Raw genomic sequence first — 27,879 nt, 5'->3', positions numbered from 1 at the left:
TCTCATCGAGGCACAAAAACAATCATGCTATGCTGTGAAATAGAATCAAATAACACGCTCAAACACCGTTTTATTCGTCGCGTGCAGGCAACTTCTAGTTGTCGGCAATCTGGGCCATGCGCTTCGACATGCTGTTGTACTAGTTAGCGTCTGTTGCATTCAAGAGATATTTGGCTACACTTACAAGTCGTAGAAGGCAAACTGGCTGGGGCTGCTGCCGAACTCGTACACGAAGCGGCTGGCAAGGTAGCTGCCGAAGATGCTGCGGAGGTACGAGTCGGGGATGCGGGCAATCAGGGTGTCAAGGCCAATCTTCTCCAGCAGGAGGTGGGGAAGAGCATCCTTGAGGACAGAGCGGCGGATCTTCTCGTTGTCCCAGAGGTCGGAGTGCTGGAGCTTCTCATCAAGGTCGGTGATGGCAACCGAGAGCTTGTCAGAGAGGACCGATCGGGGAGTGCCAGTCTCCTGGTGCTCGCGCCAGATGGCCTCGAACTCAAGGCGGGCGTTGTCCTGGATCTTGAGCTGAACCTGCTTGACGTAGTCCTTGTAGAACTGGGGAGCCTCGCCGTTGGCGTTGTGGCACATGTTCTCAACGAAGCCCTCGTCGTCAAAGGACAGAGAGGCAAGGACCTCAAGGGAGGAAGAGGTCACACCACCCTTGTTAGCAGAGGCATCCTTGTAGAGGACACAGCCAGCAGCCTCAAGGCGGAGCTTGGCGTCCTGGGTGATGAAGAGGTTGGCACCCTCAACGAGGTAGGGGATGAGGGACTTGCCGTCCTTGATGAGGCGGTTGACGCTGATGAGGTCAATCGAGGCAGGGCGACCACCACAAGGGACGAAGACATCGACGGAGCTGTTCTCGCGGAGGTGGAAGGTGTTGCGGAAAGAGGTGCCGTTGTTGACAACCTCGCCGCTGGGCAGGGTCAGGTTGACATCGTCGCACAGGACGCGGTATCCCTCAGGGGACAGCTTGGAGATGTCATACTCGATGATCATCTTGCGGTTGTTGGCGAGGCGGAGGAGCTCATCACGGTCAAGACCCTTGGGGTCAGCGAGGACACCAGAGCCATCAACGATGGCAGTGTAGGTCTCGTTGGCGAGCTTGATCTCGTTGCTGCCCAGGTCACCGTCGGGGCCACCAGTCTGCATCTTGCGGATGGTGGAGGGGTCAAGCTCGAGCTTTCGGTAGATACCCTTGACATACTCGCGGACGGACAGAGTGGTCATGCCGTAAGTGTCGTGGGGAATACCACCAAGCTTAGGAGACTTGCCGGTGAAGAAGGACTTCCACCAGGGGGCGTTGCGGGAGCGGGCGTGCTCGGTGGCCCAGTCAACCAGCTCAGCAGTGTTCTCATCGGGACCCAGGAAGAGGATCTCCTCCTTGCCGTAGAGGTCGACAATGGGGTTCTTGATGCCGGGGGTCTCGGCGGGCAGGAGAAGATCAAGGATACTATCGATGTACTTCTCGAAGGCCTCGCGGGCGCGGTCCTGCTGCTTGGGGTCAAGGAGAATGACACCCTTGGAGCCACCCTCAGGGATATCCTTGTTCTTGCGCTGCTGAGTGCTGGCAAGACCGTAGTTCTCGTCGAAGAGGTTGCGAGCGTTGATGCTATAGGCCTCCTTGCTGCGAGACTTGACGATTCGGATACCACCACGAGAGATGTCCTTGAATCGGAGGTGGAAACCTCGGGACTCGGAGCTGATGACGAGGAACATGCCGTAGAGGGGCTTGGGGTACTCTACGTCAGGGAGGAAAGAGGGGTCGAGACGGAAGCTCAGGGCAACCTTGGTAGGGGTGAAATAGTTGGTCTTGAGGATGGCGTTGTTGAACACGCGGAAGGCAGTAAGGACCATCTCATCGTGCTCGTTGTTAACGTTCTTGGCGATCTTGTCCTTAAGAGCCTCGTCGGAGAGAACCTCGACAGACAGGCTGGAGGAGACAACCTTCACGGGGTCCTCCTGATCCTTAAGAAGGTGGACGTTGGCGAAGGAGGCGTAAAGAGCGCGCACGAGGCCGGGGTAGTTCTGAATAATCTCATAGATGTAGTCAGGGGTGAAGGTCTCGGAGCGGAGACGGCGCTTGAGGTTGGAGAGGAGAGCCTGCTGGGTGTTGTTGCTGACATCCAGAAGCTCGGAGAGAGAGGCGTACTCGGGGCCCAGACGGTTAAGGAAGTGCTGGACAAAGACCCAGGCGGAGTGGGCATAAACGGACTCCTGGAGGCTCAGCTGGCCAGAAAGGAAGAGGCTGTGGAACTTGTTGTGGGGAAGGCAGTAGAGGAGAGAAACCTCCTTGGAGATCTGGTCAATCGACTCCTCGTAAGAGGGGAACTGATTGGCCTGGCCGTCAACCTGGTGAGCAGGTCGGAGGTAGACAGACATGACGGTGATACCGTTAGAGAACTGCTCCAGGTACTTTCGCGAGGAGGTGACGCCATAGTAGTGGTAGAGGTCGCTCAGGGCAGAGAAGAGACCCTGGGCAGAGCGGGATCGGAAAGCGAGAACCATGCGCTTCTCATCAGTGTCCTCGATGTCGAAGACCTCAATGACGGGACCAGCCCGGCCGACGGCAAGCTCAATGATGTCCTGGTAGATCTGCTTGGTGTTGGCAGTAGCCTTCTGGAGGAAACCCTGGTCGGCAATCTTCTCAAGGTTGGTCTCCTTGGGGTCGGTCTGCGAAGGGGGGGTCTGGAACTGGCACTGGTAGACGAAGTAGCATCGGAGGGTGGCCTTGGACTCGGGGCTCAGGACGGCGGGAGAGCGGAAGGTCTCAACACGGTACTTGCTGGAACCGACGTGGTCGATGTACTTGGCCTCGAGGCGCTCCTCGTAGCGAGGGCCACTGACGTTGGTCTTGCCAGCAATGCTGGTGTCAATGTAGATGGCGTGGTCGTTGGCCTCCATGTCGATGCGGATCTCCTCCTGCTTGTCCTCGCGGGCAAAGGCAGCAACCTTGGCGGCATAGAGAGAGGTGATGTGAGTGCTGATGACAGCAGGGGTCTCGATGTGGAAGTAGACATCGTCGATGCCGAGCTTCTCGTAGAACCACTCAATCTGCTCATCAATCTGAGCTTCGGGGACCAGGCCAGCCTGCTTGATGATGTCCTTGACGGCCTCCTTCTGGGCCTTCTTGCCGGTGAACTCAGGGGCGATGTAGCCAACAGTGGCAGAGCGCAGGACGCGGTGGCCGTTGCCGTTGCCATTTGACAGGGGAACACTGAAGTGAGTGGGCTGGGGAGAAGGGCCTCGGCTGGCCTCAGCCTTGAGGTTGGCCACGGGGTCGGATGTGGAAGACATTATTGATGATGGTTCCTCGAAGGGATCTGTGTATCCAGGGAATCTATCAGGCGAAGGGTCAGCCATTGAAATCGGTGATTGCAGCATCTTGGCTGTGTTGTGCTGGTGACAGCAAAGTGAAGTCTAAGTGTAAACGATTGGAAGGGGAATGAACGATGATGAGAAACAACAACAAGCAGCCGTTCGAGTGTCTTTTATAAACATCCCGAACAACAACGGAATTGGAAAAAGGACAACAGTCCTCTTTCCATATCCGCCGACTCTCGGCATCCATGGCATCAGCTCGTGAGTCAATGGCAACCGCGGATCGCTGATACAGGCCCGCTGACGAGGTGACCAGCGGGCGCTGTTTTGCCTCTGTGGCTGCGCCCGTGATCCGGTGCCAGACGATCCAGTGATCGCATAGAACCCCGTGCCGCAAGGCTGGGTGCTAGTTCTCCGGGGAGCCCATGCAAGATGGGCGCCACCGGTTCGGGATCGCAAAAGGCAAAATTCAGCGGGCGGGCCTGCGCCAGCTTCACCAGCTCGGCAGAAGCATGCAGGCGTTATCTCGAGGCTCTGATACGGGAGAGACAAGCCCGGTGAGATCGGCTTTCACCGCCGGGCCGGCTCTCGTATCGCCCTCATTGGGCAGTGCAAATCAGGGGAAACACCAATGGATGGGTCCAGGGTTTGCGATAAGGATATTTTTGGGGCATTGCTCTGATGACGGGGGGCAGGTATTTCCCAGATAACAGGTTTATCGGCTACTTACTGGTAAGAGTTTTTTGTTTTTGGTAGGTGAAGGGGGTAACCGTGGCGATCAAATTCGTCACTTGGTCAAGAAGCGTGTAAGTCGGGAATGCCGGTCTTGGAAGATGTCCAACAACAACGAGACAGCGGGTTCAGCTGTCTGTTTTCGGTTGTTTGATGGGTTGGTGATTCTCAATTGAGAGGGTTGGGGTTATAGTTCTGACACTGGGTTAGCACAGCTGAACCAGTCTTGTGTTTGTTTGCTTCGGAGTGCGCGTACTCAGCACAGCCATCCGTCAGCACTGTTGTAAATAGAAACTGATGACGGCCCGAGCAAGAGATAACAGCGGTTTCTCTTGATACGACGAGGGTCGGAAATGAGGTAGGTCTGACAAGTATGTCGAGGGGGGGGATGATATATATGCGGGAGGTAGATGAGGATGAGGGTGAAGGAAGAATCTCAAGAAGAGATGGGGTTCTTTTGAGGGAAAAGAGATCGAGGTCGAGAGACTTATCACTCCAACTTCTCGAGTCAGGAACACATTTGGGACTGGCGATGGAAGCTTTAAATACTCTGACGTCGAGTGTCTCTCAACAATGACCCAAGAGTGTACGATGGTACTTCCACTTGGTCCCTGACGGAGACGGGGGTACGTACCTACGCCTATGCTCCTCCGTGCCTTCCAGGTTGGATCCAAGATGTCAACATGGGCCCTCGTTATTGCCTTCTCTTTCTCATGTCACGCCTCAAAAAGGTTGTCACGCTGTCCCTCGAAGCCCTCCCTGCCTCCTTCCCGCTCACCTTTCCCACACCCCCCGGCCCCTGCTTTGGTTTGGTTTGGCTGGGGGAGTTTGTTCAAGGTGGGCGTGGGCCAGTCGATGGGTGTGTATTTTTACAGAGTCCCGTCTCCCTGTCTTGCCCTCAAGGGTAGGTAGCTAGTAACAGAGAAAAAAAAATAGGGACCAGGCGGCACTGTTGCGCACCCCGGCCCCGCCACCAGCCGTCCAGGCCCTGTGCAAAGAACATGTTTGCTCGCAACGGGCTACTCCAGCAAGTGAAAAATTGACCCAGTCTGCAAAAACTCAAGGGAAAAAAAAGAAGAATTCGAAGGAAGACATCACCGGCCCGGTCGCCTCGAGGCCTCCCCATTGGTACCACCCCCCATCTGCAGCGGAGCAATTGAGTGGCCCAGCTCAGCCCGCCAGAAGAGTCGAGAAAGAATCAACGCCCCCGATCGTGATCATGACCTCACGCCGCGCAAAAAAGGTCCATTCAATTACTCAATAGTGCCTCTGGTCTAAACCTCAAGAGGAAGTCCTTTTCTGGATCCTGTGTTGGACCGAGCGCCCGGTTCCTGGCCGCTCAGTGTGTTCCCAGGAACGAAGAGAAAGACTCCCTCCCACAAGGTCCCCAGGCTTTGCCCAGAAGTGCCATGCCAGGGAGACCAGGTGAGTGGGGAAGGCCTTGCCGGCCCCCGGTTATTCGAGGCTCTGCGTTTTGCACGTAGGAGGAGCCTTTCTCCAGGTTCTCGCTTGACATCAGTTGCTGAGCTGAATTGGTTGCGAGAGGCTATCATGAGTTGTCTCTGCAACGTTGCCAGTTGGATTGCCATTCTCCCGCGTCACTTGACAATTGCGCATTCTGGTCTGCCGTCTCGCAATACTGAGAGTTTACAGACGAGAACAAAAAAAAAAGACTCAGATCTCTTAAACGAGGTCATGGTACGTACCAAACGCCGTTTGACGTCCTTTCACACGCAACTCCAAGTTGGCACGACGAGCCTCCATTCTCAGGACTTGGATAACGTAAGTATACATAACTATCCATGCATTATGCATGGAAACGGCACCTCGCACCTTGCCTATTCCATTCACCAGACGGTGTGGACGATGGTGCAATCGCTCACCTCGCCCACCTTTGGCCTAGACGGACCTGTTGGCCTGCGAGTCATCGTCAATGGCAACTTCGTGACCTGCAGATCCTGCCTTGGTTTCAAGCTTTTTTCTTCTCGTCTCCTTTTGTTGCTTCCATCGTCTCCGTGTTTGCTCTCCCGCGATCCCGCTTCCCATGCTTCCCCCACTCGTCTTGTTCCTTGGCCGATTGTCGAAAAATCAACACAGTAGAACAGTGATGGTTCCATGATGCTACTCATATTCATGACAAGCAGGTGACAATTCTGAAGGCCCGAAAAAAACCTTGCCACAACTCTCGATTCTGACATGCCAAAACGGCCAAGCCAACACAGGCGGTGATTCGCACAAAATTGGACCTCATGCGTCTAGTTTCAAGCTGGGGTTGGTGGGCGCGCGCGCCGGAGGGCGGAACTCCATTGCGAGCTTCCCCAATTCGGGGCCTTTGGCGAATGTCATGTAGTTTTCCTTACGGCCATAGCCTTCAGTCCATTCTCCAGTTGAATCCATGCAGCGGTGGGATGGTATGGCACAGCTTGTGTCAGCTCGAGTTTGCGTTGTGTAAGACAATGCTGGGTTTGCTGCCGCCAAGAAGGAGACGTTGTCCTTTGGTTGGCAATGGTTTGGCCTGACAACGGCGATGTGCCTCACTTCTGGGCCCTTGTTCGTTCATGCTCCAGACTATCGCATCTTGCAGCTGACGGGTGGACAGGGAAGGGAGCTCAGTGCCCAAGTGCCACATCCAATACATTCCTACCCCAGACGGGCGGCTGGCAAGCTGTCTCTGGCGCCTACGGGGAAAGGAGAAATGTGACTTACGGCTAGACTAGCCAGGTCCCCTCTGCTAGACCGAGAGACCATGGCTCACCTGACCGTGAATTCAATGAGCGATTGGCACTCACCGAAATTTCCGGCCAGCTTCACCGACACCGGGACGATCACGGGACAGAGACTAATTTTGTCTCGATTCCAGGGGGACCACAATCGAGGGCGTCCAAGATCACATCCCGCCAGATCCAGTCATAGTCATGAACTAAAAACTGGGCGGACAAGGTGATTCTTGGTCCCCGTCCAACATCATCTCTCGGCACCCAGGGCCAACCACCCCTTAATCCCACCCATCCCCATGGCACAAGACACAGGGAGCACAAGCAGCAGCACGCACAGCTCACCCGCCGGCTCGGCCTGGCCTTGGGGCTTGGGCTTGGGGGTGGAGGAGGGGCGCACCCGGGCCAGAGCAAGGTCCTCCGGCCGACGCGGGGCCGCCTGCTCGGTACTTACGTACGCGTACCCTCTTTGGGGTACCATCGATGACACAATTGCCCAGGAGCCCTTGGCTCCGGCACGGAGGGGTTTCATTGCGAGATGATTGAGCATGAGCAAGGCTGGCAAGAGGATGGGAGTTGCACGACATATCATGGCATTGCTAGCAAGTCTGCATAGGGATTGCGTATCCGTCTCCTGTCATGTCCCATCTCCGTCATCGGTCATCAATGTCCAGCCAGCCGTTACGGCTAAATCAACATGATATGATTGATTCTGGCGCGATTGAGGTTGAGAGCGGTTTCTCCAATATCCAAGTATCCCCCGCGAGATGCGTCGTCGAGTCCACCTCTTTCTCTCTCCTCTCTGTCAAGTACACACTTTGCGTGCAAGATTCCCCAAGAGAGTCCCACAAGGAACGGAGCCGGCACCCACCTCCGGACCTCTCGCGCCCCAAAGGCCCCAAAGGCCCCGGACTCCCCCGGGGCCCCACTCCGCCGACGGCCGGCGCCCCCGAACCATCTTCGTCGAGCCCTTCCATCTAGTTTCCATTACCCCCAGGTTTTCTCCCACGACTCCAGTTTCCATCTCCAGTCCCCGGTTCTGGATCTACCATGAGGACAGGAAGAAAAAATTAGTCCATCTACTTCCCCACGGCCCGCCTCCAAACTCCCTCGTCTCATCTCATTCTGGTTTCCATTACCCCCAGTTTACTTGATCTTGCAGCTTTCGTGACAGCCACGGGGCCGGCCGTTCCTCCATCTAACTATGTAGGCCCCGCGGCACTCATCCGCTTTCACTTTTACACCAGCCTGCCAACCCCTAGAGGTAAACGGGACGGCCCCATTTCTGCTCGCTCAGCCAGCGCGCGCCCTGAAGCCCAGCTGTATGTAGGCACGCACAGTTGCGTGCTGACACTTCGCAGACCTTGTGCCCCGACAACCGCCCCCCAGACTTGCTTTGCCGCCGTCTCGTGGCCCCTCTGGTTTGTCATGGGCGTCGCTCCATTACCAAATCTTCCCTGCAAAATACTGCACCCCGCATCCGGCGCTTCAAGGTGGACGCCGTTTAACGCGTCACGAGGCCGGCAGAAAAAAAATAAACCGGAGCGTCCCAGACGTCGATAAGGGACAAGGGGCGTGCATCTAGACCGGAGGCCGGTCGGTTCGGTCTGACTGAGGCACGGAGAGGTGTACCAGGGATTCGTTTGAAGATGAGATCGAGGTCACGATGCTGGACAGTCTTGGCTCCCGTCGACACTTTCTGGGGCCCGGTGGATGCGGCTTGTCAAGGTCAGGGACAATGGTCAGGGACAGAGGTCAAGGATCGGCTCCTGTCACTTGGGCATTCTCATGATGCCGAGATGCCAATGACCAATGCTCGTGGCTCGCCAGTCGGTAAGGTAGGTACCTGCCTACAATACATCCATACCTTGAGGGCTGGGGAAGAGGCGAGATGCATCTTTGTTCCAGAGGCTTGGGAAGTGGGCATCACGACTTTGCCAGCGCCAGGCACGAGCTCTTCCCTGTCCCTCTGCTTCCTTGGCAAGTTGCAACCTACCCTTGAGAGTTTTGCGGCAGTTTCTCAATGAGATGCATACGGTTTCAAACGTGCCCATCTCACCATCGTTGCTGTTATCTCATCATTCATGGTGTCTCCAGTATCAATCTCACAACCCCCCGGTCTCGACAACACAACGGCCTCTTACAAACCCACTCAGGTGAGCATCCGCCTCCGCCGACGGAAGCCTGTTGGTCGACGGTGACGGGCATTACATTACGACGACGTCTTGCTTGTCCTCCCTCCGTTCACAAGCGCCTTGACCGTCTCCACGCCCTGATGCCTTTCTGGGCACCGTACCGGCTTGTGGTGGACGCGGTGTTACCCCGCCAAACAGTCCAGGCCAGCCTCTATCCATGGATCCATATCCAAATGCCAGTCACCCTGTGTCAGTCAGGTCCGTTTCTATTTTTGCGCCCTGGCTTGCTTCCAATCAATCCATAGATCTCCATGCACTTGCCACCGCCTGTCACTTGCACCTGCCACCTGCCACCTGCCACAGCTCGCGAATGCCGCTGCAATTGGCAATTGCCATTGCATTGATTGCCCGCTGCCACTCACTCTCCCGTCTCCTTGTCCTGGTCGGTCTTGCCTTATGTAAGGCTGGAATTTTCGGATAGATCGGTATCAAGTTCCACGTGCCGTCATGATGAAGCCGTCTTTTCCGTGCCTGTTTCGGATCAATTGATCTCACGGCTTCGCGGACGTCTTATTGCATGCAGATTGCTTCAACTGACGTCGAGCAGGACTTGCTGCTGTGCCCTGGCGATACGTCAACACGGTCAATTCATCAAATACGCACCGCCACACGAGGTACGAGATACATGCGCACCCGGCTTCAGGACCCGATCCTGTGCAATGACAGCAATAACCAATCACGTCAACTCCCATATCTTGCACCGTGGGCCATGCTGGGGACTCACTGGCAAGCTTCGGCACAGCAGCAGTCAAGCAGGGGAGTGACACCAGGCCTCTTCTGTTTCCCCATTGAGCCAGGACCCGGTTCTGCGTGCTTTCATGGCAATCGAAGGTGCAATTGAGTAGCAGTACGTACTGCCCGTATCATCAGGTACCTTGCTGGCGCCCGCCGGACGTTCTCTGAGTTGCCACGAAGTGGAATGTTGGGGGAAGAGTTTTCCCAGACAAGAACCCCCAGTGGCTGAGCGCGGGGCCCCCGGGGCGCCGCCCAGCATGCCCAGGCACTCAAAGGCCCTGAGGCGTCACGGGCGTGAGCAAGGAGCTCCACAGTACAGGCCAAGCTTCCAGGTCATCCACTCATGATGCTGCCCGCCGGGGCATTCGCTGCCCCTTGGTGTGGATGCGATGCGATAGATGCTTCTACACCCGGCCGAACGTGCTGCCGGCCTCCGGGCACTTCAACTTGTACTGTACGTACTCTATCCCCTTGTGGTGCCCTACACCTGAGCCTCCACAACTAATTGGGGCTTGTGCCTGCTATCTGATCGGCTAGCGACGCAACAAACCACATGGATTGGACCCATGCTTTTTCTAATGCTCAATCCCACCGCGTCCGGGGATCAGGGTCGGCCTTGCATGATCACGATAGCTTCAAGGTGGACGACGAAACGACCAGGATGCCCCTCTTTGTCCATTTTGGACGAGTGATGGGCCACGATGGAAATTAGAGCCCATTCCTGGCGTCTTGCGGTGAGGGTCCCGTCCACCACCTGGAGCAAACCCAACCGGCACGCCAAAGTACCTACAGTACCTACATACACACAACCTCAAGCGGCAAGCCGGAGGAAGCCCGCGGGCGGCGGCGACGGACCACGGAGTTTTGGGCCAAAAGATGCGGCCGGGGGGGCGTCTCTTCGCAAAGCACCGCCGGGCTGTCGCCATCCCAGTATCGCATCTCTGTCCTTTTTTCCTCTTCCCTGCTCATCCATTCATGGCAGCGCGGGGCAACCCCTGGCCTGCACGCAAACCAACGGCGCAGACACGTGCTGGTTGAAAATGTGACCTGGTGCATTTTTATTAGTGGTCAAGGCTTCACGATGACAGAGCAACAGTGAGAAGGAAGCGTCAGAGATTAGGAACTCGGGAGGGCCATTGCGTGCCTGGCTTGCACCGATTCGCTCTGCGGTGAGCCGTCTGAGGCATCGCGGCATCCTACGGTGTAAGCTGTGTTCGTATCACTGTACTTTCACCGTAAACACCCCTTCACCATCCACGCCTCTAATGTCGTTACCCCAGACTAGGGGACAGACATGTGCCTTGCCTTGTCTCGAAATCCTGCTTCAAAACATGTCGCCCTTTACAGACACGGCCCGAGCTTCTCGGCAATCGATACGGTACTATATTGTCTGTAAGAGAATCTAGGATGGGAGAGATTTTGACTCGCCTCCATGCCTACCTACAGCGCAGTGCATACCTACTTGCTTCTGCCACCTTGCGTGTGTGTCCTGCATCGGCAAGAGTCCAGATGACAACCAATTCATTCCTTGTTCCTGACTTTGGGAGATTCTGGAGCCGAAGCCGCGTCCTCAGCTGCCGAGTACAGATTACCCAATCGGCGTTTTTGCCTCGTGTCGCTCCCCCTCCTCTACGGCCTGTCTACGCCGGCCTGGATGGGTCTATGGGTGACACGAGCTCCTATGTAGAGTTCACATTGTAGAGTTTTCTGTAGATCACGGGGGAGGATCGTGCTCATTCGGACTGTCTTGAATGGCTCGTAATTCGAAGCCCCCTTGTGTACCGCATTTCGTTTACCGCTCATTCTCAATAGCAAAAGCCCCGTAAGATACGTACTTTTTTCTTTCTCATCTCTCCAGGAGGGCTGAAGCGGTCACGATGCCAGATGTCTAATTGCCAATGGATTGTCGCCTACGTTGCTGGCTCCATTCGGGGTCAGGTGGTTGTCCCCTTGAGGCAGTCAATTACGTACTAGTGTCCTTGAGTCTCAAGCCCTGTTACCAGGAGAGCAGAAACCAACATGGCAAAACAACTTCAACAACTTGGGCAAACTTGAACACTTCAGCAACAACGGCACATCACGATGCCCCAACAAGATTGTGTTTTTCCGTCCCTGCAGATTCCCCTGTCTTGATTGTCCGGCCGCCTGCTCTCCCCTCTTCTCTCTCAGCTTCTCGTCCTTGCTATCTATGATCTGGCTACCATGCCAGTCGACACCCACAGAGCGAGCTGAAAGTAGCTCAGGACCGTTGCCAGATCTCCAATTGCTGGGCCAAACACGGCTTCAAGGTCGTCTGGACCTAGGGGCTTGATCTTTGGATTGCGCTGCAGCGACTCTGGGAGCTGCATCGCGCCGAGGAGTGAGTCCCCAGGCCGGGCTGAAAAAGCATAGTCTGGAGTTGTCACCCAGTCCCATATATCGTTCACAAGGTGGTCGATGTGAGGAGTGCCTCCAGCTACCGCGAAGTCGTGGACTGCTTTGCAGATTTCGTCCGTCTCAGGCTTGTCCCCTCTCTTGTCCATACTATCATGGACGAATTGGTTGTCAGGGCTGAGCTCGCGGACCAGCATTCCCGGCCTCAAGTCGCTCCATGCACCGAGATTGCGACTCATCCGTCCCTGCTTCGCGCCCATTCCCTGGGAAGAGGTGCGGCCGAGTGACGCTGGTTTCCAGCTCCTCCACAGTCCCCGGTAGTTCATGAGGGCGTAGTAGTATGCCCTCCAATCCCCGCTGTTGGCATCGGGCGCCTCCATCTGCTTGGTCAAGTTGACCTCGAGCATCCGGTTAAGGAGCCGGCTGAAGGAATAATCAGCACACCTCAGCACCAAGCTGGCCTGCGCGCCTGTCATGTTAACTATGACGTCCCGCGCAGGCTGTGTGGGGTTGGCCAGCATGATAGCCAGCACTCGACGCATGTCCATCTGAGCCTGGCCCTTGCCCCGGTAGGCCTCTGGAGGGTTCACCAGCGAATGAAGCGGCCCAAACGTCATTTCGATGTTGGACTGCATCTTCTTTGGTAGCAGGCGGAATGCCTTGATGACGTTGCGGGAAAAGACCCACTCGCGGTGGTGTAAGTGATATGCCTCATGATCAGGTCTTCCGTCCGATTTCTTCTTGGAGGTGAGTTTCTTGTAGAGATCGCATTGCTTTCCGAGGGCCTCTGTAAGTTCGAAAAGCTTGTCGGTCTTGGTGCCGAGCACATCTGGGGTCTTGTCACTGCTGCGTCCCCATCTCGTTGAGCGGCCTAGGAATAGTCGCATGTGTTGGTCATACTTGTCGCACCAGGAGATGGCTTCTTCCTCCTCCTTCGTTCTCCTTGAACCTATCATTTGTATGGGTGGAACACTGATGGCGGGCTGGTGCCTGTGTCTTTCCAGCATATGAACCACGGCCAACTGGGCCATGTGATGGTCCATAGCGTAGTCAGTGTTGCTTGAATCGACTACCAGGAGGGGCGATGAAGAGAAGACATAGTATGGGCTGGTCAAAGTTGGCCGAGTCAAAAGTGCGTCTTGGAGCTTTTATGGTGACGGACAGGTACTGGAAACCTTGGTGTGTGTGAGCATCTGCAAGCCTCGACATAATACTGTTGTGAGCATGGAGTTTATTTTGGAGGAGGGGGACTCGACTCCAGGTATCAAGGTTTCACATAAGCTGAATACCATGACCTCCACTATTGGTTAATATTCTGTTGAATAGTGCAACATCAATAGGGCTCAATTGCACTATCATGAAATCCTTTAATGTTGTCGATGACACAAGAGATTGTTCCACACGACGCCGTCACACTCACTACCAGATGACTGAAGCCTCCAGTAACCACGTGCATATGGATGTTTAAATAACCTCAAAAATAGTTTCTGAGTAGGTATCTTCGATATGTCAATGTTATGGACCTATGAGAAAAGAGTCGATGGTTAGGTATTGTAATGGCGGTTGAGCGCGCCTGCGCTAATCAGTAACCGCGAGGGCACGTGATAAAGACCTCTCCCTCTCCGAATCGGTCGGCTGAATCAGCCGCCCTCCCCCGGCTCTGTGCGATTCGGATTCGCCCCCCCATCCAAGCTCCCGCCCAGAACGCCCAAAAAATTTGACACCCATGACATCGTGAAGCCGACGACTCCAACTCATCCACCAACCATCAGCAGAATCGCCCTCTTTGTCGGCAGGCATTCTCGTTTCACGTCTTTGACCTCGCGCTTCATCCGCATCGATTGTTTTGCGCTTTGGCCTGCATTCTTCGACATCTTGTTCCAGAAGCTTCGAGTTGGACTTCTGCGGCATCAACCGACGACTGAGTCTGTGCTGTTCGGCTCGCATCGACGAATCGCCTTAATACAATAATCACCTTCCCCTCCTTCTACCCTTCCCAACCTTCAATCGCCCAAGATGGTTACTCTCACCGAGGTCGAGGACGAGCACTTCCAGCACGCTCAGGCTGGCCCTGATATCGAGGAGGACGACGACGATTACACCGATACTGGTTAGTTACCTCATGCGCCTTTAACAGTCGCACGTGCTAATTAGATCCGCAGATTCCGAGATCTCCAACGACTCCGACTACGATCCTTCAGAAGAGACCCTCGCCGAGCGGTTATACGCACTGCGCGATATCGTACCCCCCACCACTCGCTCTTGGTTCTCCAACAAGGCCAATGCCATTTCTAGCGCCACCTGGAGCGTCCTGTCCTTCAGCGGAAAGACCGCTTGGGTCGTCACCACCTCTGCTCTCTTCTTCGGTGTCCCCTTTGCCCTGTCCTTTGCCGAGGACCAGCAGCTCACTGCCATGGAGCAAGAGTATAACATGCGACAGACAGGCGGCGAGCTCCTGACCGCTGGCGCCGAGCATAACACTGCCGAGAAGGTTGGCGCCGCTCTTGACGGCAAGCCTAGCCAGCCTGCTCTGTAAAGCACTTCCCCTTGGATATTGGCAAACCTTGATCAAGCGTCCTGGTGGTGAGGACGCCCGGACCGGCGCCTCGAGAGCCCGCTGGCGCAGTCATTATCGGGCCAGAGAGTGGACCTCCACGTGTACTATAAATGGGAATGGCGCAAACAGCCGATGGGGCCCTTGATGAATGACAGACAAATGGGTTGAACTGGGACGGGACCATGTGCGGACGCATATGGCATTGCGGCGTACCAATGATGTAAAGTATAGGGCTGGGGAGGGCGAATAATGGCTGCGATCTCATCTCCTGTAGGGGCGGACTCACATGTATTTTGTGATACTCGACCTATTATTCATTTACGACATTTATGTGGGTTTCGCTGTGGTCTCTGGTGTGGTGATGCATCTACCGTTTCAAGCGACTGATGGCGATCAATGTTGAAATGTTTACATGGGGAGTCAGACAGTATATATTACATGGGAATGCATCATGTACAATTGTCTGGATCAATGAATTGGTGGTTATGTTCAAGTAGCTTGCTTCTCTGGGTGACCTGTGGTTCAAGACAGCTTAATTATTTGCACACAATCCATAGGTAGTTCGCGAAAGCCCGCACTCTCATACCACAATTACCGTATCTTGGGTGGAAACTACATTTAGAACCCCAAGGATTAGCTCTCTGGATATTACCTATAGCAGAAACTCGGATATCGTGAGTAGTTTCGACCCGACGGTGCAACATCACCCCGGGTTCAGGGTAAGACAGTTGGCGTCGACATCTTCTCCACCACGCCTCAACTTTACACCTCAACACTGGCCGGTTACTAAAAAGAAACAGAGCACATATGGATTTCGTTGCGCTACCAAAGATAGAGGTGACCACCGTCTGAATAGCCCAGCTCGACAACCGAATGCTGACACAATACAAGCTTCACGCTCACCTCACAGGAAGCATCTCTCGCCGAACTCTCCATGAAATATGGCTACGCAAGAGGGCAGCGGGCGACACGGACCTCGAAGATCCGCTAGTAGTCATGCCAGAAGGGAAACATGACTACAACTTGGAGACGTGAGACTCCCTGCTGAGATGGCAACTTGACAATACCCTTGGTTCTATAGCCACTAACTACACGCCGTGACAGCTTCTTCCCGCTATTCAGCAGCTATATATACAACCTCATCACAGACGAAGAGTCTATCCGATACACCACTACCTCTGTCCTGACAGACTTTCTCAACGATGGCGTCTGCTATCTGGAGCTCCGGACTACGCCCCGTGCTACACCACACATTTCAGCAGAGCAGTACATCACCATCCTCCTCTCAACCATCTCCTCCTTCGAGGCCAAGAACCCACAGTTGCATACTCGCCTCATCCTGGCCATCGACCGGAGGCACATCCTCGAACAGGCCTCTTCCACCCTCGCTATCGCTCTCAAGCATCGTGCCGACGGCGTCGTAGGTCTCGACCTCTGCGGGGACCCAACAGCCCGGCCAGGAGGAGAAGTAGACATATTCACACCGGTGTTTGAGGAGGCGAGGAAGGAGGGTTTGGGTATCACGGTGCACTTTGCCGAGGCCGAGGCCAGCGGGTCTAAGAAGGAGTTGGAGACGCTGCTCTCGTGGCAGCCAGGGCGGTTGGGGCATGTCATATGGGAAGATGAAGAGACCAAGAAGGAGATTGCGCGGAGGGGGTTATGCTTGGAGCTATGTCTGAGTTGCAACGTGAGTGCAGGGATGGTTCGAGGCGGCTTCGAGGGCCACCACTTTGGGCATTGGATAGGCATTGAAGGGCCGATGATTTCACTTGGGGTAAGCCCTCCATCTTCTGGACCGGCGGCCAACATATACTGACGGGGTTCTAGACTGACGATGTGGGCGTGTTTGGAAGCCCGTTGTCCAACGAGTATCGTCTCGTCGCGGAGCATTTCAACCTCGACCGCGACGACATCTGCCGACTGGCTAGGGAGGCGATTGATGGAATTTTTGGAGGGGAGAAGGAAAAGGAGAGACTGCGGCGTGTCATGTGGACTGTGTGGTCAGCTGTGGACCGTGACTCTGAGAAATAGAGATATAGCTTGTTTCTGGAGGATATGTGTAGCCTCATGTGTCTACACAGTATTGCTCTGCTGCTATGTGTTGCCCTCTACCTCGCCCATTGGGCAAACTGGCTGATAATATGGGAGTTTCTTGATCTTTTCGACATGGGCATATAAAGAGTTATAACTAGATGGCTCAAGTTATAACCCAGCTCATTAGTTATAAGTAGAAATACAGGTTATGACCAGAAATATTAGTTATAACCCGAAGTCACAATTATAACTTAAAACAAGCGGGAATAACTAAGATGCAGGTTATAACTAGTTATCCGAGTCATAACGAAATCTTAGGCTGTGACCTAGACAGACAGGCTGTAGCTGGAAATACAGGTCATAACCGACAACATAGGTCATAACTGAAAAATCATGTTATGACTGTATTTGTTGCAGGAGAATGGAGTGTCTGGACTAATAACGATAATGAAAGGCACGCCTTTAGTTTCTGCAGTCTAATACCCAGGCTAGATATTGTCATATCATGTATCTTACTTTATTCATTTCTATCTTCTTCAAAGCGCAGCGTGTGCTTCTAGCTACGATGAACACCAATCGAAGCATTCTAGCATCAACGGTTGATTCATACTGATTTGACTCGCTAAACAACAAGGTATGAGCAGAGAAGTTTAAACTAATAAGAACAAGCCGGATGAGCAATAATTCTTCTTTCCCGACTAGAGAGTTGAAGCATTATACGTGAACGTCGTGTAAACAGTCCTGCCCTAATTAACGCCATCACTTTTGTGAGCCTTCATTTCGAACCTAACCACCTTTTTTGCCTCCTCTTCACATACATCCATATCGTTTTCGTCCAAGCATCACGTCGTCACCTTAATGGGCACCCGCGGGCGGGCTGTCGAGGTCAACGCTCTCAACCTTGAGTCGCTCACCCTCGCTCTGGCGGACAAGGTTGGAGAAGTAGCGCGAGGCGCGCTCGCTCTCGCCCTTGACCTTGATAGTCTCATCGCGCTTGGTCCCGAGGTCCTTGACGCTCTGGTCGAGGCCGACGCGGAGGTTGTCAGCGGGGAAGCGCAGCACCTTGCGGACGGACGAGGAAATGCGAGTGGCGTTGGAGTGGACGTAGTCGAGGTCGTTGAGCTGAGTCGAGATCTTGGTGGCCAGGCGAGGAGGTAGGGAGTTGGGGATTTGCTGTAGAACATAGACAGAGGCGGCAACAGCTGTAATCATTGTTAGTTAATTTCCAAATATGTAGTCGTGTACTGAAGTAGACTTACCAGCCACGAGAATACCAGGCAAGATGAGCTGGCGGAGGTTCTCATTGCTCAGCAGGCGGGTTGCTGTAAGTGCCTGATCCATCCATGTGTTCATGCCAAGCATCTTGGGCACGACTGCACCGGCAACCGTAAGAGCCATGCCAGTGCCTGCGTACTTCTCCTGGCGCTGCAGCAGGGTGGTCCAGTCGACAAAGTCCATCAGCTCGGTGGGAATATGGACCTGGCGAGCGAGGGCATCCTTCTTGCGTCGGAACATGACATCGGGCCGGAATTGGAGGTTCTGGAACTCATCGCCGACGTGCAAAAGACCCAGTTGCTTGATCGAGTTGACACCACGCACCGTCCTGCCGCGGGCGTACTCCTCACAGTTGGTCACCGAGTCGGAAATGCGGGAGAGCATGGCCTCCTTGAGGTCCTCGGCATACTGGAAGGCACTCAGAATTCCGGGATAGGGCACGTCGTAGTTGCCGCTCGCAGAGTGAACAATGGCCGAGTTGAGAGCCATACGGGTGTGGTCATAAACCTCCTTGCACGTCTCCTCGATGTTGGTGTCGACGTGCTCACTGACCTCGGTGCGGGCCTTTCGGCTCGACTCGAGCTGAGGCTCAAGCTCCTTAAGCTCTTGCGTCACTCTCTCAAGTTCGGATTGAGCCACCTCCTGGTTGACATTTGCCAGAGTCTGGACATCGTTGAGGATGTTGAGCAGATATGTACGGGCGGGAGCGAGCTTCGACCTGGCACGCTTCTCCAGCACAAATCTCCGCAGCGATTGCTCAAGGGCCTCAAAGTCACGAATCTTCTCACGATCCTTGCCCTTGCCCTTGTCATCACTGTCACCAGGGTCACCACTGCCCCCACTCGAGCTTCCGCTGCCACTGCCTCCAGGGCCCCCGGGAGGCGATGGACCGACGGGGATAGCATTGCTGGAAACGAAATGAACAAGCTCAGATGATTCCTTGTGTGTTCGGGGGCTCAGGCCTTGAACCTGATCCAGCACCATCTTCTCGCATCGTTTCTTGTCACGGATAACATCAAATCCGTTGACAACGATAAAGATGTAAGCCTTTTCGGCCGCGGCAGCCCAGATGAACTCCTTGGCGGACTGCGTGAAGTGGTTAGCGGCAGAAACCACAAACACTACGACGTCAATTTCCTCCTGTCGAGCAAAGATGGCTGTTGTCTTGGTCGTGTCCGAGTTGAGGCCAGGAGCGTCAATCAGGGCGATGTCCACAACACCATTGTTGAGAAGCGACTCATCGATGGACCGGCTATCCTTGACATAGATCTTGCACTGGGTGTAAGTCTCGTTGTCGACCACAATCCTTTCCAACTCTTGCAGAGGAAACACGTCGTAGGTCGACTCGTCATTTCGGTCGTAGGCGACCTTCTTGTGAACGGCATGGACCTCCTCCACTCCCGAATTCTCCCTAGCATCAAGCACCTCACAAAAGATGGCAGTGCAGGGTTGTTGGTCCTCAGGCAAAACCTTTCGGCGCAGAAGGGCATTGCAGAAGGTCGACTTGCCGGCGTTGAGGTCACCAGTGATGAGGACCTTGCTTGCAGTGTCTTCGATTCGGTCACGCAGAGACAAGAGGTGCTTGATACTGGTGCTGATCTTGCCGTCGAGTAACGAAGCGATAGAACCCTTTTCCAACGAGTGAACAAGCTCGGCCTGGTGAAGTGCTCCAAGCTTGAGGTCCAGCTTCAGGATCGAGAATTCTTGAGCAATCTGAGGGGAAACCAGTCGGGGCTCGGGTGTAGATCGATTCTCGGCGGCTCGGCTCGATTCGGCAGTGCTCTCTTCGACGGAAGTCATGGATCGACGAAGCATAGGGTTCCGGAGGGACGGCGACGAAGCGCTATGCTCGCCCATAGTTGAGTGGGCATGAGAGAAACTGGGGCGGGAGGATGTCTCGGACGAATCACGGCGGGCTCGCTGGACGGAGGGGTAATGAGCGGGCCAAGAAGCGTTCATCTCTTGAAGACTTTGAAGCAGTTCGAGGACCTTGTTGATGGATCGACCGAGGTTCGCGCGGTGGGCATTATACCACATCTGGTGCACAGCACCCGAGGCAGGACGGTCATGGTGCATTGCCATATCCCAAGCCGCTGGAGAAGCTATAGCCCGTTGGTCATCGCCAGCGATGCTACCGCCGTATCCTGAGTCGACGTCTAGCATACTCTGAAGACGCGCCGCATGCTCGGATGTGGTACCGTTGCCCACGGTCATGTAGTTGGGCCGGACGGAGGGTGAGTTCCCAAGTGGCGGAGAAGCAGAATCGGGCCGGGGCGCGTTCGCGGAAGCATTTTCGTTGTCGGACTCGTTATCGTTCTCTTGGTGCAAAGGGCCCTTGCCCTTGCCGTTGAAGTAATCGTGATTCATGATGAAGCAGCGCGTAGCAGTTCGAGCTGCATGGTTTGCTTGCGCAAAAAAAGCAGTGCAGAGGAATTAATTAGAAATGCTGGAGCGGTGATGTCGTTGTGGTGGGCGGCGGAGTTGGGACCGGGGCGGGAGTAGAAACTTGATCAATGGATCCCTGGAAAACGACCCATTTCTGCATGATTTTTACTGGTCCCGATCGCCGAGGGACATCCATGATTGGCCGGAAGCAGGTTTTTTGGGCAACACTCGGGCCACCAGCCACAGGGAGCATGAGAAGGAGAACGGCCGCCAAGCCACATTTGGCTGTCAATGCAGTTCCCGCCCGTCGGTCTTTGAGAGGCGAGGTACGGCAAGGTTGGGCCCAGAGCGGTTACGTAGTTCGGTACCTCCGTAGCACGACACGGCTACTGTGCACTACCAACCTACTCTCACCACGGCTGGCTTTTCTTCGCTGCCTTGGCCACTATCTTGACGCCTATTCCTCCTCGCTCTCCATATCCTCGCTCTATCTGCGCATCGACAACCTCTCGTTCGACGTCCCAGATCTCCCTCCGCCTCTCTACACAGCTTCACCTCCCCCGCACACCATGAACGTAAGGACAATGACGTCGCGCGACAATCCTTGATGTCCATGATGGCTAATGCCTCTCATGAAACACAGATCCTCGAGTGGGCTTTCGGTAAGCGCATGACGCCTGCGGAGCGTCTGCGCAAGAACCAGCGCATGCTGGACAAGGCCATCCGCGAACTCGACCAGATGCGCGTCAAGCTCGAGAAGCAAGAAAAGACCCTCATCCAGCAGATTAAGACGAGCGCCAAGAATGGCCAGATGGGCGCATGCAAGATTCAAGCCAAGGATCTGGTCCGCACCAGGCGATATGTTGAGAAGTTCTACGCCATGCGCAGTCAGCTGCAGAAGATCTCGTTGCGTCTTCAGGTATGTCATGATGGAATTGCCCCACGAGGTGCGTTACATCAACAGGGTTGGGACTAATCAACTGCAATGCAGACCTACCGAACGAACGAACAGATGATGCAAGCCATGAAGGGCGCTACGATGGCCTTGGGCAGCATGAACAAGTCGATGAACCTCCCCCAGCTCCAACGAATCGCTATGGAGTTTGAGCGAGAAAACGATATTATGGAACAGCGACAAGAGATGATGGACGACGCAATCGACGATGCCATGGACGTGGGAATTGAAGAAGAGGGCGACGAAGTGGTGGAACAAGTGCTGGAAGAGATTGGAATCGACTTCAACCAGGCTGTACGTGATGCCATGATAAGACTCTTTGGACTGAGGCTGACAATGATTATAGCTCGGAGAAACACCTACTGCATTAGGAAATGCTGCGGTACCAGAAGGCAAGATCGCTCAGGCAGTGGGTGGAGGCGGTGGTGGCGATCCTGTTGACGATGACCTCCAAGCACGCCTTGATAGCTTGCGGAAGTAGACAACGGACCGAGTACCGAGGAATATGGATACGGTTCATCCTGAAAGATGGATGCTACTCCATTATCTTGGATAATTCGCCGCCGCCGTGAACCACAGAGTCGAACGAGACAGCGACAGAGCCGATATTATGGCCGGGAGGGGCCTTTGGTGTTGCCATTCTTACAAGGGTGCATTGGTGTCTGGAGAATCGTGTTATGATCAGTCAACTTTTCAGCCTTTTGACGCAGAGTTTCCTGCCGTTTATAGAAAGATAATCATGGATGGGTTTCTGTTTGCTGAGTTGGTGTTTGCTCCAAACAGACGCGGATGCTCCTTGTCTCTGGGGTTATTTCCTGAGGCGCAATTCCATATCCGTGTTTGAGTCTGCTTCTTTGTTAAAGGCTGTGAAAGGAGGCACAAGTTAATCCTGGGATTTGTTGATTAATTGTCTCCTCATCAGGAGCCCCTAGTATGATCAATGCTCGATCAGCATCCAGGTAAAGAGCATGGACGTCAGTGGAACGGGTCTTGTAACAAGTACACCAGGTACAAGATGAAGCCTGATAAGAATGAAAGTTGCCTGCCTTGTGTAGCAGAAAAGAAAACCACCAGACCAAGCAAAAGAAAAACCGACTGGTTGGGCCCAGGCCTAGCTCTGACGGCACCCCCGGAGATACACGTGTACGACTCTGGGAAGCTGGCCTCGTGAGCGTGCGCATCAACGTGGACAGTCGATGGTGAGCCCTGTGTTGTTAGCCTGGAGCTTTTTGCAAGGATGGATGCTTACCCGAGTAGAGACTCGAGCTTGGAGGGACTGCTAGTATGTATGTATAAGGCGTCGGATGCTCCGGGTGAGACTCTCGAGATGACATCCCCTGAGATCAACTCCCAACAAAGAGAGGACCCATTCTCAAGGCGCGTTTCTTCAAGTGCTTCATCGGGGCCTCACAGAGATCTCAAGTCCTCATTGGAGAGCACCGTCCCGTCGCAGATTCTCGCTGCAGAGCGCTAAACAGCACGCGCCCAGCTTCAGAGCCGCTGGGCCAGTCAACGTCACTTACACCCCAGCGTACGTCAGTGGCCAACCCCCGTGTCGGCGGAAGCCAGTGGGGACCGTGAACGGTGTGAACCCCTCAGTGCACCCGCCGCCTGGAATTTCAGCGCTGGTCCCCGCCCCCCGCCGAATCAGGATAGCCCCGTGCCGTTCAGATAAACTTGCCCGGCCGCCTGGCCTTACCAAACCGAACGGCTTCATCAACTACGACGACGACTAGACTCGCAAACAACCGACCACCTACGCCATACCTAGCTACTCCGACCCTCCCGCCTCTTAAGGTACTGACCTACCTACCTCTTTCTGCTACAGCTCCCAGAGCCTCTTCTCTCGTCTCCATCTCGCGCCTCTCTCTCACCGAGATATTCCACCGATCCGATCCATTCCATTCATCGTCAGGTACGTCTTTCGGCCTTCACACCGTATTGGAGTGACGTCGAGCTGTTTGGTTTGCTCTCCCGCTTGGCATTTGTTTGCCATCTATTACCATCTACCCCCCTTGCGCCCATCTGCTTGTTGTATGTCACCGTCCCCGCCATTGCTGTCCTCGTCTTTCCTACGTCACGCTATTCTTGCCTTGCGATGCGCCCTGCTGCACAACGCTTCTGCATTCATCATCACAGGCTGTTGATATTTATCTACTTGCGAATCTTGGATACCATCACCTTTCACTGTGTGAGGCTTTGGGTTCTTGAAGGTGGTATGCGAACTGTTGTGACCAAGTGACGAGGGGCTGTTTCGCGCTCCCATAGCTCCTGCATCATCACTGGCTGCCCATCCAACTTTTTGTACCCAACATCGACATCTCACTCTCCTCATCCTTTTCTTCTCGCCAACTCGAATTGGAACATCGCCCTTGACTCTTCTAACTCTTCCAGGCCTGCTGTGCGCCAACGAAGCATCCCCACTACCTGCGCCTCGCTGGTCTCGACCAGCACCCCGCCCCAAGCTCCCCACGACGACATACATTGCCACAGCTCACCTTTCCAGCACCCGCGTGTTGCCAGCCTTAGACATCGACAACATATATACGATAGGGACCGAAACGATATCTTTGCTTCTTCAGCATCAACGGTGCTGACACGACCTCCACATCTCGTCAACTCTTTAGGTCTCTTTTCCCTCCCCACAAGCTGGCGAGCAACAAGCGTCGCAGTCTCTCCTCGACTGGAGGAAGTCTGCTGAATAGAATGTTTGGCGGCAGTTCCAACTCTGCAGGCAACAAATCTGAAAGCGATTCGAAGTCTGACAAGTCTCCCTCGCCCGAGCCTAGTCTCGGAGCGAGTGCCCCGACTCCCATCAAGACGACCGATCAAGCCGCGAGCGGCGAGAAACGAAGTGGAAATGGCAGCCCTCCAACCCGCCAGGAAACCGGTGGCTCGGGCGACAAGAAGCGCCGGAGTAGTAGCGTCAGCAGTCGCGCCAGCAGCCTGCTGGCCTCGGCCAAGAACTCGCTCAACTTCTCTTCTCAGAGTAGTCGCGGCGGGTCCTCTGAAGTGAGCTCGCAGACGCCTCTGCAGAAACTTGGCAAGCAAGATCCCGCTCTAGTGGTCCCTCAGGGCCAACATAACAACTCGGCTGGAGAGTCTGTACCTGGACCCAAGTCTACGTTCCGCGTCGGCGTTTGGGAAGATAGAAACAAGAAATGCCGCCGGACCATGGAAGACACCCACGCCTTCCTGTACAACTTTGTTCAGACCCCAGCTCTAAATGATACGTCCGCAAAGGACAAGTCAGAGGGAGAAGACCAGGAGTCAGCTGTCTCGGACATGGTTGAGTCTGACAATGGCTATTTTGCCATCTTTGATGGTCATGCCGGCACCTTTGCCGCTGACTGGTGCGGCAAGAAGCTGCACATTATCCTCGAGGATATCATACGCAAGAATCCCAATGCTCTGATCCCCGAAGTTCTAGACCAGGCCTTCACAACGGCTGATGCCCAGCTTGAGAAGCTCCCGCTCAAGAACAGTGGCTGTACCGCGGCCGTCGCGGTGCTGCGCTGGGAAGAACGCGCCTCGAACGATCGCTCGGCTGTCAAGCCTGTTAAGCCTGAAGAGCCTACCGAAACGGACAAGGCCAAGGATGGAGCCAGCAGTGAAGGTGCCAATGCGGCAACCAAGGCAGCCGTCGCGAAAACGAAAGGAGGCAATGCACGTCAGCGTGTTCTGTACACAGCCAACGTCGGCGATGCCCGTATTATCCTTTGCCGGGCCGGAAAGGCCCTGCGCCTTTCTTACGACCACAAGGGTAGTGATGAGGTCGAAGGCAAGCGAATTGCTGCCGCCGGCGGCTTGATTCTGAACAACCGTGTGAATGGTGTTCTGGCCGTGACCCGCGCTCTCGGTGACGCTTACATGAAGAAGCTTGTCACCGGACACCCTTACACTACAGAAACGGTCATCCAGGCCGATAGCGATGAGTTCATCATCATTGCTTGCGATGGAGTAAGTGTGATTCATACACCTATACTGTGAAAGTTGCTAACCTAGTACAGATTTGGGATGTGTGTAGCGACCAAGAGGCCGTTGACCTTGTGCGAAATGTTGACGACCCCATCTCTGCTTCGAAGCTGCTTGTGGACCATGCCCTAAATCGCTTCAGTACCGATAACCTATCCTGTATGGTGGTCCGACTGGACCAAACCAAGGAGGCTGCGGTCGAAGCGGAGGGCGCAGCATCTCAGGTCAGCGAGGCGGATAAGATTGTCAGTGAGACCAAGCAGAAGATTGCAGAAGGCAGCACACCTGCCGTTGGAGTATCAGCAAGTAGCAACGCTAGCAACTCCGACCCCCCTATAGCTGTACAAGAGGGGGAGTTTGTGCCCACGTCGCTTGACGAGGCTGTTGTGGAAGAACCTGTTCATGTCTCAGACCCCAAGTCGGAGGAGGTGCCTGTTCTGAACAAGGTGGTTGTTGAGGAGGCTCGGAAGGACAAGCCGGACGAGAAGGCCTAGTGTGTGGATATTGTCTAGATATGCGGATCGCGAGACGGGAAGCAGTCTCAGATCAAGAACATTGCAGAGCAGTGCGAGGTTGGACGTTGGGTCCACTGGCTGATGGGCGTCTTTCTTCATAAAGCTAGATGGACCACATTTTTGGTTGTTGAGTTGTGGGAACCGTGACTATTGTATTGTGTATTTGTGATGTGAGAGCACAGAAAGGTGATGGGTCTCCCGACAGGACTGGATGCATGCGGAACTGAGTTGAGCGAGTTGACTGGGTGAAGCCTTGTCGTCGTTCAACTGTACATGTATGAGGGACTGGGTTATGCGATATGTTGCGATGCAAGTTGCTGCATTGGAATTGAATGACAACGACGAGGCGCGAGCCGTCTGCCCCTGTCTCCCATTTGACTTATCAAACCAACCTCAGACATCACCGCGGGACGGATGTGCTTGTGACACGGGCCGTTGAGAGTGGTCAGTTGTCTCATTACTTGGAGGTCTTGGATAGGATAATGGGGGAATTGAAGGGAGTTCATTGTCAGACAAGGAAGGATGGGCGCTCATGTCTAAGGAGGTCGTCAACATATTGTCTTGCCTGCCCTTGACGACCAAAAACGGAGAGGCTGGCACTTGTGCATTTTTAGTTTTACTTGCAAGATCGAACGCAAATAGTACGTGTTCCCAGTAGAAACAGAGAACAGCCAATGTGAAGGCTGCATGAATAGGGGAGTTATGTGACTTTGGGTTGATGTAACATGGGCATCACCCCCTCCCTTCCTCACAGACAAATTGTTCTCTAGCATATGGATATGAACTGACGGGGATAATTCTTTAAGGAACTCCTGACTAGAGCAAGGCCCTTGAACTTGGGTTTGCTCCTTGATTGTCGATTATCGATGGATAGAGTCTCTTGTTAATCTTTACGAAGTATTCCTCTATTAACACGCAACCAATTTGGGCTATACTGAAAAAATAAACCAGAGCCGCTCAGTTTGGGTTCTTTCCGTAAAAGCTTCCTGTCCTCCTGTCTCTACGTAGTACATCGCAATCTGAGGGGTTGATGAAGACTACCAACTACTGTGATAAGCCTTGGTAGTTGATCTTGACTAGCCTTGCGCCAATTGCGCTATAGAGCCTCTATACTTAAAGATATCTTGGCGTAAGGACCCTGCGATCCATTGGACCCTGCGATCCATTACTCGCCATAAATTAAGAGCATCATGGCTAAGCTTGAGATGCTGATTGCCAAAAAGGCGATCATGGGGGTCACGTGCGGTGGCTGAATCATCCAGACATTGCGACTCCACAAAGTTATTCCATCAAGCTTCGACGTGGGCGACGAGTGGGTACCTAGAAAAGGCCGGAAAGATTCTGGCTGTGGACTACCGTCCGGCGCCGCGGCGCTATCGACTCCATTTCCGAGATGGGGGACAATTTCCAGGTGGACTATGACGAACAGCTAGTGGACGACCGAGGCGTCAACGGCTGCAAGTCAAATAACGTAGCCGAGATGCGAGGAAGAGCCAAGACTCGAGATTATTATGCAGAAGTTTTGTTTCTGTTTTTTATGCCTTCCTCCCCCAGAAACTTTGAAGCATCAGAGTTTATGTAAGGAACAAGGCACACGCACACCAGGCCCTGAGATGGGGATGGGGGTGGAGAGGGAGAGGAGCGGGATGGGCGGGATGCTTTCTGCTTTGGGTTGCCTTCAAGTCAGTGAGTGGCTTGCGAGTGGAGGGCCCCAGGGGCCGCCGGCTTGAGGTTACGGCGATGGGGTAGAGTTTTGGGAGCGGGATGCTGAACTGTGACGTTGATTGCTGGAGATGGGAGAGGGAGGGTGTGATGGAAGCTTGACCCTTGATGAGTGCAGGAGAGGGAGAATGAAGGGGAAACTCTACATTAAGGATTGTGCAACTTGGGCATCGTCTTGTTCAGCTGCTCCCCCAGTATCAGCATCGACAAGGGGCAAAGGTAGAGGCAGAGGTAGAGAGGCTAGAAGCAGCTGAGAATGTTTCTATCTGCATCCTCTTTTTCCATCTCCATAGTGGTTCGTTTTTGTTTACTTTTTTATCCATCGTTTCGATCCATTCCCGTTTCTGCTCAAGCGGTTGGCTGTGTTTACTTTTTCCGTAGCATCCAAGGGATC

General features: G+C 54.3%; 7 protein-coding genes across 7 annotated transcripts; 4 read left to right on the top strand and 3 right to left on the bottom strand.

Annotated features, from left to right (window-relative positions):
* Positions 1–94: 94 nt before the first annotated feature.
* On the bottom strand, positions 95–3,294 carry NCS57_00875100 (NAD-specific glutamate dehydrogenase; the record flags this gene model as incomplete). Its single annotated transcript, XM_053058556.1, has 2 exons — positions 95–131; positions 185–3,294. The coding sequence occupies 2 exons, from the start codon at positions 3,292–3,294 to the stop codon at positions 95–97; spliced, it is 3,147 nt and encodes a 1,048-aa protein (XP_052912387.1).
* An 8,586-nt stretch (positions 3,295–11,880) lies between these two features.
* NCS57_00875000 (uncharacterized protein) lies at positions 11,881–13,110 on the bottom strand (the record flags this gene model as incomplete). The annotated part of the gene is made up of 1 exon (XM_053058555.1): positions 11,881–13,110. One exon carries the CDS (start codon positions 13,108–13,110, stop codon positions 11,881–11,883), a length of 1,230 nt encoding a protein of 409 aa, XP_052912386.1.
* A 973-nt stretch (positions 13,111–14,083) lies between these two features.
* On the top strand, positions 14,084–14,603 carry NCS57_00874900 (uncharacterized protein; the record flags this gene model as incomplete). The annotated part of the gene is made up of 2 exons (XM_053058554.1): positions 14,084–14,177; positions 14,230–14,603. 2 exons carry the CDS (start codon positions 14,084–14,086, stop codon positions 14,601–14,603), a joined length of 468 nt encoding a protein of 155 aa, XP_052912385.1.
* An 828-nt stretch (positions 14,604–15,431) lies between these two features.
* NCS57_00874800 (A-deaminase domain-containing protein) lies at positions 15,432–16,655 on the top strand (the record flags this gene model as incomplete). The annotated part of the gene is made up of 4 exons (XM_053058553.1): positions 15,432–15,461; positions 15,516–15,655; positions 15,729–16,398; positions 16,452–16,655. The coding sequence occupies 4 exons, from the start codon at positions 15,432–15,434 to the stop codon at positions 16,653–16,655; spliced, it is 1,044 nt and encodes a 347-aa protein (XP_052912384.1).
* An 858-nt stretch (positions 16,656–17,513) lies between these two features.
* NCS57_00874700 (Dynamin-type G domain-containing protein) lies at positions 17,514–20,300 on the bottom strand (the record flags this gene model as incomplete). Its single annotated transcript, XM_053058552.1, has 2 exons — positions 17,514–17,860; positions 17,918–20,300. The coding sequence occupies 2 exons, from the start codon at positions 20,298–20,300 to the stop codon at positions 17,514–17,516; spliced, it is 2,730 nt and encodes a 909-aa protein (XP_052912383.1).
* A 427-nt stretch (positions 20,301–20,727) lies between these two features.
* NCS57_00874600 (uncharacterized protein) lies at positions 20,728–21,754 on the top strand (the record flags this gene model as incomplete). Its single annotated transcript, XM_053058551.1, has 4 exons — positions 20,728–20,893; positions 20,962–21,237; positions 21,310–21,567; positions 21,620–21,754. The coding sequence occupies exons 1-4, from the start codon at positions 20,888–20,890 to the stop codon at positions 21,752–21,754; spliced, it is 675 nt and encodes a 224-aa protein (XP_052912382.1). The 5' UTR covers positions 20,728–20,887.
* A 2,225-nt stretch (positions 21,755–23,979) lies between these two features.
* Positions 23,980–25,742, top strand: NCS57_00874500 (PPM-type phosphatase domain-containing protein; the record flags this gene model as incomplete). The annotated part of the gene is made up of 2 exons (XM_053058550.1): positions 23,980–25,233; positions 25,284–25,742. 2 exons carry the CDS (start codon positions 23,980–23,982, stop codon positions 25,740–25,742), a joined length of 1,713 nt encoding a protein of 570 aa, XP_052912381.1.
* Positions 25,743–27,879: the final 2,137 nt, after the last annotated feature.

Source organism: Fusarium keratoplasticum, chromosome 6, assembly GCF_025433545.1.
Source record: "Fusarium keratoplasticum isolate Fu6.1 chromosome 6, whole genome shotgun sequence".
Lineage (NCBI taxonomy): Eukaryota > Fungi > Ascomycota > Sordariomycetes > Hypocreales > Nectriaceae > Fusarium > Fusarium keratoplasticum.
This window is presented reverse-complemented; position numbering and strand designations above follow the sequence as displayed.